Here is a 13,169-nt window from a genome sequence, read left to right as displayed (position 1 = left end):
GAAAAAATCCATACAGCATATGATTCCTCCTGTTCAGTAATTTATGACTGGCAAAGTAAATGAAATAATGTTTTTATAAATACTAATTTATTTAATAAAAATACAAAAATATAAATATGCATATATAAAAATATCATGATGAATCAACACAGACATTCTTTAACTCAATAAATATGGCAGTAATATTAATTCCTTTTTTTAAGGTATACTTTTTTCAGATTATGTTACAACACGGGTGCACAATCTCCCAGCTAGTAATAAATGTGATGCAAAGCAATTAAAAAAAAAAGTATAAGTTCTCCATCTATTTATTATTAAAGGCACAAAAAGCCTTTTTTTAGTGTCTTCTCATTGTCTGTGAGAATCTTCCTTCAGGGGTTTTTAGGCAGAGAGGGTGAAGTATAGATTTTATTTTTATATCTAAATCAATCATATTCATTTACGTTGACTTATTGATTAAGCAAACCCTTACTAAAACAACACTTATTTTTTGTATTTTTTTCCAAGTAAGAGAGTGTAGGCCACTTTATCTAGTAACATAGACATTACCTCCACTAACACTGACCAAGTAACAGATTACTTTCTCAGTCTCGGTCACTGTCATCTCCACCATACATGTCTGCCAGCTTTTTAAATCGAGGTCCCCAGTCACTGAGGTAATCATAATCTTGGTTGCCATCCATAGTAAGTGATTCCAAAGAGCTAAGTGAATTTGCTATAGAATCGTTCCCTTCGTAGGCATATGTCGCTAGTGAATCATAAGGGGGTGCGGTTGGGTCTAAATCATTTTCCTTTAGCCTTCGTTGAATAAAATCTTGGACATCAATGTTTTCCCACAGAGGTGCAGTCCTCCTTATCTGAAATATAGTTTCTGGGATAACATCTCTTCTCATCTTACTTTCTTCTCTTGCTTCTGGATTCCTTAGTGTTCCAATGTCAAAAGCCTGGGTATCTTCTTCTCCACCTCCTTCATCATTGTAAGTCACAATATTGTCTCGGACATCATCCTTTGAGATTATCAAGGGCTCTTTCTTTCTCTGCCTCTTCAGTGCTGCAAACAGCACAACTAAAACTGAAAACAAATAGATAATGAGCTGCAGTGTAGCCTAAATAATGAGATGAACAAAATAGTTAGCACTGAAATGGAGTTAATGCACATTTGCAATGGACAAATAATTTTATAACTGAGAGAAAATGTTTGGAAAATAGGGGAAAACTACTGTCTAACAATAATAAAGTGAATGTTGATTCAGATATAAGAATTACAAATATATAATTTTAAAGTTAGGTTAAAGTTAAGCAATTGTATTATTGATTAGAATTTGCATTTTCAGCAGGAAGCAAAATCTTGTTCCTAATGTTTGTCATTGTGTGGTTCCACACTGGAGAGGAGGTTTCTTTGATCATAGTCCCTAATAATGTTTAGTTTGTTTCATTTCTGTTCTGTGGTGCTTGTCATGCAGACCTTAGGGGTAACATTTTCACAAGTGAGTGTATGGCTACACCTGTGCTGCTATAGCACTATAGTATAGACCAGGGATGGCCAACCTGAGCCTGAGAAGGAGCTAGAATTTACCACTGTACATTGCCAAAGAGCCACAGTAATACATCATCAGCTTCCCCCCCCTCACTCCTAGCACCTCCCACCCACGTGCAGCCCCGCCAATCAGCGCCTGCCCCTCCCTCCCCGGACCTCCCGATCAGCTGTTTCATGGCATGCAGGAGGCTCTGGGGAGAAAGGGGAGGAGCGAGAGCACAGCAGGCTCGGGAGAGGGCATGGGAAGGGGTGGGGTGGGGGCAGGGCCTGTGGCAGAGCCAGGGGTTGAGCAGTGAGCACCCCCCGGAACATTGGAAAGTTGGTGTCTGTAGCTCCAGGCCCGGGGTCGGTGCCTAGACAAGGAGCCGCATATTAACTTCTGAAGAGCCGCACGTGGCTCCGGAGCCACAGGTTGGCCACCCCTGGTATAGACACTTGCTACAGCAATGGAATCACTGCAGTAAATGCACCCCCTTGAGAGGAAGTAGGTAGGTTGACAGAAGAACAAATGGATATAAACTGGCCATGAACAAATTCAGGATGGAAATTAGAAGAAAGTTTCTAACAATACGAGGAGTGAGGTTCCGGAACAACCTCCCAAGAGGAGTTGTGGGGGGCAAACAACTTAATTTAGTTTTAGGATAGAGCTGGACAATTATGAGTGTGATTGTATAACGGATTGCTTGTGATGGTAGGAGTCAGGGCTCAATAGCCCTGGGGCTCACATCCAGTTTGCCTTACATTCCCAAAATCTCATGCTTCAGGGTTTCAGCCAGCCATCTGCAGGGGCCAGGAAGGGATTTTTCCCTCCAATATATTCTGGGAGGTTTTTTTTTTTTTTATCTCCTTCCTCTGAAGCATCAGAGACGCCCATGGCTGGAGATGGAACATTGGATGTGGAGGAACAGTGCTCTGAGGTGGCACCAAGCATTTTCTCTCTCACATGCTTGATTGGTTGGTTCTTGCTCATATGCTCTGAGTCTAACTATGTCTAATCACTATATGTAGGGTTGAGAAGGAATTGTCCCCAAGGTCAGAATGGCAGGGGTCTTAGAGGTTTTTCACTTTCCTCTGCAGCGTGTAGGTGCAGGTGACTTTCCTTCATTATCGAGGTATAACTCACTTAATCATTTCCTTGTTATTGTGGGGGCCTCAGGCACTGGTGCACCTTGGTCCCTCCTGTTCTCTGCCTTTGGCACATCATAGTCTAGTCTCCTGTGGGCTGTAATGCTTTGGTCTCATTTGAGTTGTTGGATTTGATGTGCAGGTGCTGGGTGGTGGTGGAGGCCTGTTATATACAGGAGGAGAGACTAGATGATCTGGTGGTCCCTTCTGTCATTAAACTAGATGATCTGGTGGTCCCTTCTGGCATTATGACCTAGTGCTGTCTATATCTGTGCTTGAGTCATCTTAACTAAGTCTCTCAGGGGCACCTGCGTTTTTAGTGTAGGTCAAGCTTTACGTTCCTAAGGCCCCATTTTCAAAAGTGACAGGCACAGTATAATACAGCTTCTGCTGACGTAGCTATGTTGGCCAGGGGTATGAAGAGGTGTGACCTCTGACAGGGTATAGCTGTGCTGACAAAGGACACAAAAATGCTGTTATACTGACAAAGATCACAGTTTTTGCTGGTATAGCTTATTTCACTTGGGAGATGGGGACTGAAACAAGCTACAGCAGCAAAAGTGGGGTTACTCTAGTGTAGCTGTGTCCACACTAGGAGTGTTTTGTTTGGATAGTATGCTGGTATACCTATACTGGCAAAGCTCTCCTAGTTTATACATGGCCTAGATCCCATTGATTTTCAGTGAGACTTAGGGCTTGTTTTCACAATGGAGCTAAATTGGTGTTGCTGCAATCGATGAAGCAGCATCCGTTTCGCGGGTCTAGTGAAGACATGCTCAATCGATGGGAGAGCGCTCTCCCATCAATTTCTGTACTCCTGCTTAATGAGAGGTGGAAGCAATCTGACAGGAGAGCATTTCCCATCACATAGCATAGTGTGGACCCCACAGTAAGTAGATCTAAGCTACATTGGCTTGAGATAGGCTAACATAACTTAAATTGCGTAGTTTACATCAACCGGCAGCTGGAGTGTAAACCAGCCCTTTAGGTCCTAGGTGCCTAATTCACTTTTGAAAATAGGAATTAGGAGCCTAAGTCACTTAGGCTTTTTTTAAAAAAAATCTTGCCCTAAGAAGCTACAGTCATTGATGCCAAAACTTTTATTGACTTCTGTGCTTGCAGGACTTGGTATCTAGGTCTGTACTAACAGCCACTTATTTAAACAACTGATCCTGTTGCTTTAAGAAATACTAGTACAGCAATCTTCACCTTTGGATGGCGTAATTGAAGCTGAAGTGTGAACCTCTGCAGCAGGAGCTAAAGGACTAAGACCAGTAGCTAGGAGTTACAGCACAGTTAGGTCATCTGTGGATCAGATGTAGAAATGGATGCCTAACTCATGCTAAGAAGTAGGTTACATTTGTGCTCAGCAAGATGAGCCAACTTATACATGAGCACTGGTGAGTAAAAGGAGGAGAGGGCATGCTGGGGACAAGAGAGAACATGGCGAGAAGCTATATGCTTAAATGTGATCCACTGAATGGAGATGGTGCTACAGTTCTGTTCTATATAGTTTCTTTGTGTGTGCAGCAGCCATTTTTAGATTTTTGTTCAATTTCCCCTGTTAGCCAGGAATAGTGGTTAGTCAAGTATGTTTAAGAACTTCACTTATAAGAACCAGAGGCATTTATGAGGGCAGACCTCTTATTGATATGCTTATAAAGGTTCTGTGAATTAGTATTTTTCACAGTCAGATGCTTAGTGCCTCTTACATAAGCTGTGCATGGCATTCATGCTGATTTACCAGCTTCCAGTGCCTGCTTCCTCAGCACTTTCTCCAGTTGTCAAAGCCCTCCTCATCTCCCCAACCCCACCTCACCAGACTTCATCCTAGATCCCTGCATATCTTCTGATGTCCTTGAGGTTGTCTCTCCACTCTCTCCCTGTTCTTCTCCCTTCCATGCCCACCAGTTACCTCCTCCACCCCCTTCCACTTGCAAATGTTTGAAAGTTACTCTCTATATATAGCTCTTCCATTATATTTTAAAATATAGAAAATATAAATGACTTAATAACTGGTTTAATTGTTAATTTTTAAGTATTAGGAGGCTGATTCTGTCATCTGTACGCCTATTGAGTAGTACATTACTCAACTTCATTAAATGGAGGACTACTTGTCAAGTAAGAAAATACTCTGCATGAGTAAGGATAGCAGAATCTAGTCCTACGTTACTATTTGCCTCATATCACATCTTAGTAAAACAGTGACATTCTCATCCCAGTTTTCAGCTTTCTTTTGAGTAGTTGTAATGACTTACAGTCCACATTCAAACCCTCCTATTAAAAAGCAGTTAGTGTGGAAAATGGCCACATATAGGTCACAAGGATCACTTACCTAACAGTATAATGATGCAGAGGAGAATGGCAATCAAAGCACCCGTGCTTAGGCCAGCTGAAAGAAGCAAGGCCTCGGCATTACAGGACTGCATGTTCCCCCGGCTATCACAGGCACACACTCGAATTGTCAGCGTGCCGGTGCTACTCTGGATTGGATAGTCATTGTCAAATATTAAGACTGGCAGGAGATAGGTACTCATTTTACTGCGACTGTATCCATTTCTTCTAGTGAGAATCCCTGCCGTGTTATCTGAAATGGAGGAGCAGAATAACTGTGTGTGACAAAGTGATGTGGTCTCTGGCATGGGGGAAAATAGTGAGTTGACATGCTAGAGTTGCCAACCCTCCAGTATTGCCCTGGAGTCTCCAGGAATTAAAGATTAATCTTCAATTAAAGATAATATCATGTGATGAAACATCCAGAAATTCATCCAACCAAAGTTGGCAAGCCTCTGACATGCAGGACCAGAGTTGTTTACCTTTGTTGTCGACAACAGAGAAGTTGGGATGAACTGCAAATTCGGGCACCAACTCAAAGAAGAATTTGTGGCCTCGAGGAGGCTCATCTTTGTCCACAGCACTAACAGTCTGGACCAGCTATAAGGAAAACAAGGTGTTATGTTCTTAATGGGTTTTTTTTGTTTTTAAATAAGACAGCATTTTCGTATAGCATATTGTAAAATACTCTATGCAATTATATTTGAAGAAGCCACCCAGTGCCCAAGAGTAAGTGTGCTGTGTGGTGGTCTCACGTTAAAACAAGAAGAGCTTCTGTTAAACACATCAGCTCTTTCATTTTTAACTTCACATCCACTTAACAGCACACAAACAAGGGCCTGCTCCTGGTGGCAGCAGGCAGCTTTCTGTTCTAGTTAGTTCTCAGTGCCCTGCATTGCTGTGTGAAGGGTGCCCCTCTGGCCAATCCAGCCTCCTCCCATGCCCTTACATAAGTCAGCAGCTACTTCACACACTGTGCTCTGTAAGTGGGAAACATGGGTTCAGGTCCTAGTCCACATATTTTTTCTCCTGGAGATAAAGTTAAATATTGCAGAAGCAGAATTCTTAGATGTTGGGGGCTGGGGGAAGGAGAGGGTGGAGAAATCTCTTGCATCACTTTAAATGGACACCTCTGGTTGTGGAATGGCACTGGTGGAAAAGAGAGGGCAGTCAAGATCAGTTGTGAGGGGAAGATAGTAGCCCTGTCATAGGGCCATGGGAGCCAGCATGCATAAAGAGGAGGAAAATGTTAAGGGTTCCTTCTGGAATGCAGAAGACTCCCCTGCGGAGCTGGTGCTAACACACTGGAGGCCTTAAACAGGAATATTTTGCCCCTCCTCCCCACAATACTAAAACAGGAAAATTCTTATAATAAAAACTGAATAGGGGGCCCCTTGAGCTGATCGGGGCTCTAAGCAATGCTTAGTCTGTTTATGCTTAGCACCTGCTCTGCTCCCCTGCCACATTAAAAATAATTTTAGAAAAAGAAAACAAGTACTCTGGTATTTTTCAGACTAATTTACGATGTTGAAAGTTGCTAAAGCTGGGAAAGCGAACACAGTAAGGAAGAGTGAGTTCAGTACCGATATTATATTAAGCATTGTGCAGTTATAACATGATGTCATTACATTTACTATGCTATAAACTGTGATAATTCATATGTACGGTAAAAATGAATACTGGATTGTTTACATTCACTAACTATTGTAGTACCACAGAAATCCAGCATGTTTTGCAATGTCCTGCTGCCGGAGTTGTGGCTCTATCCAAAAGGAGAAGCTTTGGGCTTAATCAGGTGTCAGGATAGCTCAGTGGCATGAGTGAGTGGGTGGATTTCGCAGAGAAAGGATTTGTGGCTGGACTCCAGAATAAGTCTCAGCAGAAAACTCTCCTTACCACTTCTTTACTCCTGGGCAGAGAGCTCCTCTAGCACATGCTGTGAAGATGGACCTGCTTTTTATGATATTGCGGTGTGCTGAGTGCCTCATTTGAGATGCTAAGTGTCTCCATTGTGCTGGGCATCTTCCGCTTCCACTGACTTCAAAGGGGTTTGTTATCAAAAGGTTTATGCATGCAGCTTGTTTCGCTGAGATTTCCAGAGCACATGCATAGCATTAACTGTCCAAGCAAAAGCAGTAACTGCTAAATAATACTATCTTAAGCTTTTGTAGCAATTGAGTTAGACAGTTCCCTTAAAACACCTTTCTGAATATTAATTTCAATGAGAATTAAACACACTCATTCAATATTTTATATAGTTATTCTGTTTGGGACTTAACTTAGACTCTACTGACAATACAGCAAGAAAATATAGTAAAACACTAGATGAATAGTTGGCTCTGGAGTAATTTAATTATAGTCAGTAGAGTTACACTGTTGTAAATCAGGTGTGAATGGAGAATTTGGCTCATCAACTTCCTTGGCATTATTCCTCATTTACACCAGCGTTGGGGAGAGCAGAATCAGGGTCTTTATGGTTTCCTGTTATCAGAACAGAACCTGTGAGGGAATTCATGAATGTCATGGTCCTTCATGATGAACAGAATATAGTTAAAGCAGGATTATGCAATATTTCTTAAAATTAATGAGGCTCTCAAGTACACATTAAGATCTCTACATTTTGAAAGCAATTAGGACCCTGACACTTGGGGAACTTTTTAAATACATTGGGCCAAGTTCACACTCTTTACAAAGGAGCTCTGTTGGCATGTCATTGAACCTGTAATTCCACTATCACTTTTTTCTCTAAATATTCCCAGTGTTGCTACCACTGCTACTGGCAGTAGCAATGGTGGATGTGATAGTGTAGGCATGGGTTTAGGTAGCTACAACATTTTAAGCCCCATGTCGCCTAAGCCTACAATTCCAGTGCCATTATAGCAGAAATTCCTTATGGTGGAAGGCTAGCAGAGTATCAAATTGACTGAAAAAAATTTCCTCCTGAATTTTTGTAGAGGTCTGAAGGACAATGTGAGAACAAAAACATCAGGTAGAAGAGAGAGAATTAGAATAGTGTGGATATTTGTCCAAATATTGCTAGGAAACATCCCGTAAGAAAATACCCAACTAGAATAGCTACCAAAGCATTGTAGCTGAGTATCATGTGGCTTTTCAAGATGTAATCAGTGAGATGTTTGTAAGATCCACATATGATTCCCTTCAAGTGAAAATAATATCAAGAGTGGACAATTGTGGCAGAAATAGAGGAACCTAATTACACTAAAAAATTATTGTGAGAATAATTCTGCAGAAAAGGGGAAAAAAACAACCCTTATTATTTGTTAAAGGTATTGGTTGTCTTGAAAAGATGGAAGAACAAAGGGGGGGAAATGAAAAAAAAATATTGCAGGCAAAGTTTTCCAAAACAAACAAACAAAAAATAGAAACATTATGAGGTTAGCTTTTGTAGATCTAAAAATCATGAATAAAACAGACTAAAGTCAATCCTAGATGCAAAAATTAAAGAGATTTAGCCATTCTGATTTTTGGTATGGTAGTGATACTGTAAAATCTAGGGCACAATGTTTTGCTATTTAAAGTTTGTGGTATAAAATGAAATACATGCTTTTTCCATTTTGAAACAGTTCTGAATTTGGAGTTGTACTCACGCTTCACAGAGATTTCAGAGAGATGCCTGACATTGTACGATTTATGAGAGTTTTTTTTCAAGAAAAAAGAAAAGGAGGACTTGTGGCACCTACAGCTCACGCAAGCTTATGCTCAAATAAATGTGTTAGTCTCTAAGGTGCCACAAGTCCTCCTTTTTTTTTTTTTTGCAGATACAGACTAACACGGCTGCTACTCTGAAATTTTTCAAGAAAGTGACTTTTACTCAACTCAAATGTGATTTCAAGCATATCAGACCTATTGAAAAAATGCATTCCTTTACGTTTAGCTGGCCTGGTGAATGAACTCAGATTGAAAAATTCAGCATTGTCAGTATTTCTACCTTTCTTAGGAGGATCAGTGTGAGGCAGCTCATTGGGATTTATAGGATAAATTCCCATTCCTGAAGGGATCACTCAGCTTTTCAAGTGCTGATAATGTAAACCTGGGATGTCCATACAAACACTTCATTTTTATATCCAGCACAGAGTAGTTGTACAGCCATTTAAACAATGTAGGCCGAGCAGTGCAACCTTTCTTCATGAGCACTTAGGCCCAGTTCCTTGAAGGTATTTAGGTCTCTGTGTGATTTCATAACTTTGAGGATCTGGGTCTTATTCCAACCGAAGTCAGAGGGACACCCCATGAGTGAATGCTCGCAGACATGAGGTGGGGTTCCACAGATGTGTAGGTGCTGGAACTAGAGGTGCTGTGGGTGCTGCAGAACACGCCGGCCTGAAGTGGTTTCCATTATATACAGGGTTTACAGTTTGGTTCAATGGCTCTCAGGACCCCAACTATACAGATTGTTCCAACACCCCTGTACATTCGGCCCCTGTTTATATATCTGTCACAGAGTGCCATCTCTTTTTCACATACTGCAGATGATTTCGATGCTACCGTGTTTTCTCCTCATTGCTCCAGACTACTGTAATTGTAAGTCACTCAGCATGCTTTAGACGATTCTCTTAAAGGCAGAACTGAAAGTTTCTTTATAAAAATCCAAGTAAGTCTTTTGTATGAATATGCATGAAGGCAATGGGCTGGGACAGAAAATATAGCAAAATGTTTGGGGAAAATATATTTACCATAATATTTTAACAAAAACTTGAGACAGCCAACACGTCCATGAGATGCTTGGCACTTTGCCACACGCACGCCTTTTCAATACGTCACTGTCAGTGTATATTGGTTATCATTATGAAACATGACACCTTTCTTTGAAAACAGCAGTTTTCATTCCCTTTGCATAAGGCAGCTGTGATGTCACTTGCTATGAAACCAGGAAGATTCCTGAGGAGTTCAGGGAGGCTAATTTATTTAAACAGTCCCTTCTTTGGAGTTTTCAAACAACTCAATTAACTTACAGCATAAGTTTTGTACTTTGCAATAATGATAATGTATTCTTAACCTGGGGATGCTTAACTGTCATGGCTTCTGAATTTTGCTTTTGTTCTGCTACATATTACGGAGCTGATTGGAGTGTAGCCTTGAATTCAGTTGAATGATTTGAGCTTTAAGTTCTAGTAATTTGTGACTTTGCCTGAAATGAACATAGATATTGCATGACACTAGATGGCTTTTCAAATGTCTACACTATTGTTTGTTTCTCTCATTGACTGTTTGTGAGATATCAAACATCAAAAAAGTTACTAGTCCCCTGATTGACCAATTTTTTATTAACTTCAGTGTAGGGGTATGTCTACACTTACAGTGGCATGTAAAGTACACACACTGCCTGCCCTCCTAACACAGGAATAAATAGCAGGGTATATACCCAACGTGGCTCTCTACACGCCCAAGCAGTGCCTCCCACATCTATTTTTAGCAATGTAGGGTCCCACTACCATCCTATTGATAAAGACTTTCCCTGCTGTCTCCCCCCACTACTAGAGCCCTTCACTGGCACGCTGTCATTACAGAGTGCAGTGTGCACACAGCCTGCTTTTCATTTTGTCATGTGGCTACATGAGCCCTGCATGTCACCACTAGTCTAAACAAGGCCTAGGAGTGAATATCACAAATCTCAAACCTTCAATCACGGTATTATCATTTCCTGAAATTTGTTCATCTAGTTATGTGCTGCACATATTTTGTCAAGGGTCTGCCACAAAAATCCCCCCCTAAATCCATGATAAACTATGAAAAATATGCTGAGGGGGAGATTGTCATTGGACTTTGCTGAATGTGTAGGAAGGAGGGCACAAAGAGACTTTCCTACCATGCTCCCCTTGGGATGATGTGACTCCACTATCCCCTGAGTATATCAATGATCAATCATAATGGTAAGTGGGAAAGATGAAGATGTAGAAGAAACTGGGAGGGACTGTCCTTTTTAGGAATTCTTTCTAAAATATCTGTCCTTTGATGTAGTTTGATGCATTTTGAAGGCAAATTATTTACTCATCAGAAGTTGGCTCTAACCCCAGAGATAATTACCAACATGTCAGAGGTCAGAAAATCTTTCCCCTCTTCCTCCGTTTAAAAGGATTGCTGAGTTTTAACATATCACCCTACTAAGTCAATGGATGCCTACCCATAATTCAGCTACAGGTCTGTACAACAATGCATGATCAATATTTATCAATGGTGTCATGACAATTATGCCTTTCCCTGCTCCTTCCCAGCCTGTGGAGAAAATACAGAATAATGAAAGGAAAAATATCATCTTCCCAAATAAGATGAGCTCTATCTATGCCCTGATGTTTGGGAGCTCAAAAATGGCAAGAGAGAATATAGCACCAATGAGCAAAACAGTCTTGTTGTTGATCATTATTGTTAATGTGGTCTCAGCAAATATAGGGAGTTGATGAGTTGATATCCTGGAGTTGAATTTTGCAATCATTGATTCATTCCATTGCAGTTCCATTAAGGTAAAACTCCCTGGCTTCCATGGAGAGAATTGCCTGACTCTGCCCCTAGTTCAGCTCAGGATCATGTACTGCTCTTAATGAGCTCATAGAATAAGGTTGTGAGAGGCTCTTGTGCAAGAGCTTTCCACAATAGCAGTCCTTGTGCTTCTGGAGCTCCATCACAGAAAAAGTGACACTTAAAAGAGGACAAAGATGAGTTGGGGCCAGGATCCTGCTGCTCCCACCTTAGCCCACATTACCAGTCTGTGGAACAGATCTGGAACTCATCCTAATGGATGAAGCAGAGGTTATATTTCCATGTGAAAAAAGCAATTCTAGAGATGATGCCCTTCCTCAATAGACTCTCTCATCACTGTCGCCCCTGGATATTGCAACTCTGTACTGCTCCCCCACACACAGCTGCATCATATATGCTACAATCTACCCTCTAATATTGGCTGACATTGAACACAGGTATTGTAAGTTGGCAATGGAGAGGAATAATTGATATTTCTGGCTGCTTCCTGATGTGAATGAGATTTAGAAAGTGGTGTGATTAACAGCTAAGCTCAATTAAAAGAAAATCTTAAAATTAACTACATATACTTATCTTCTCTGTCTAGCCCTCCTGCTGTGACCATCAGCGTTAAATGCACTGATGTCGTGCAACAGGAAGCAATTACAATTCTAACAGGTTGGCTGCTTTAGGTGAGCTCTAAAATAAGGTAGAATAGTATGAAATGAATAATAGTATATTCTAATATATTGTACAGTATGCGCTATCATACAATAACAGTATTGTACAGTATATTAAAATAGGCAACAAAACTGAAGACTATTTGGAATATAAATACTATGTCCAAAATGTTCACGTATGTGCATTTCAATCCATAATTATATTCAGACATCTAATTAAAAGTGACCTGATTTTAAATGTGTTGAGCCCTTGCAGCTCCCAATGAAGCCAGCTTTACATAAGTGCCTAAATATGAATTTGGGTGCCTAACTTTAGATATCCATGCTTGAAATTTTTTACTTGAATCTCCTACTTTCCTGCAGCCACAGAAACCTGCAAATATCACATCCCTGCATATGTAACAAGTCGGAGGCAGTACTTTGGGGAATAATATTTGATGCAGATAATGTCTGTAGCATTACTACTGAATTTGCCATTTGGGGAAAATAATTTCTGGAATTACATGCTGAGCTCATGCTATTTGGAAGGAGCATCTGAATAGCTAAATACAAGGCCTCTGACAGCTACTTTTTTTTAAATGCACACATTTGCTCTAAATCTGCTCTCTTCCTTTTTAGCAACGTAAAACTTGGTGGGGATGTAATGGGAAGAATGTTGACTTACTAGAATCCACACAAATGTTACCCAAAGTCAAGTAAAATCTTTAAGCTCTTAAATATTGTGACAGGGTCAGGACAGTTGGCTACAGGAGAGTAATAGAAAGCAGATATATTAGCCCCAGGTTAAATAGGTCACTTTTCCCTGGATAAGGTAACAGGGAAAGTTCCAGAACAATCAGGAACCTTCTGGAGACAATTAAGACAGACAGGCTGATTACAACACCTGCAGCCAATCAAGAAGCTGCTAGAATCAATTAAAGCAGGCTAATCAGGGCACCTGGGTTTAAAAAGGAGCTCACTTCAGTTTGTGGTGGGCGTGTAAGGAGCTGGGAGCAAGAGGTGCTAGGAGCTGAGAGTGA

General features: G+C 40.8%; 1 protein-coding gene across 2 annotated transcripts in view; it reads right to left on the bottom strand.

Moving 5' to 3' along the window:
* Positions 1-584: 584 nt before the first annotated feature.
* The window catches only part of LOC144260508 (cadherin-9), a 99,434-nt gene continuing 86,849 nt past the window's right edge, over positions 585-13,169 (bottom strand). For both annotated transcript variants that reach the window (XM_077809155.1, XM_077809156.1), the window contains 3 exons: positions 5,479-5,596; positions 4,998-5,249; positions 585-1,072 (listed from right to left, as the gene is read on the bottom strand). In XM_077809155.1, coding sequence (XP_077665281.1) covers positions 585-1,072; positions 4,998-5,249; positions 5,479-5,596 — 858 coding nt within the window. The remainder of the gene's footprint in view (positions 1,073-4,997; positions 5,250-5,478; positions 5,597-13,169) is intronic.

Source organism: Eretmochelys imbricata, chromosome 2 (genome assembly GCF_965152235.1).
Source record: "Eretmochelys imbricata isolate rEreImb1 chromosome 2, rEreImb1.hap1, whole genome shotgun sequence".
Classification (NCBI taxonomy): Eukaryota; Metazoa; Chordata; order Testudines; family Cheloniidae; genus Eretmochelys; species Eretmochelys imbricata.
Note: the sequence above shows the minus strand (reverse complement) of the source record. Positions and strands in the feature narration are given on the sequence as shown.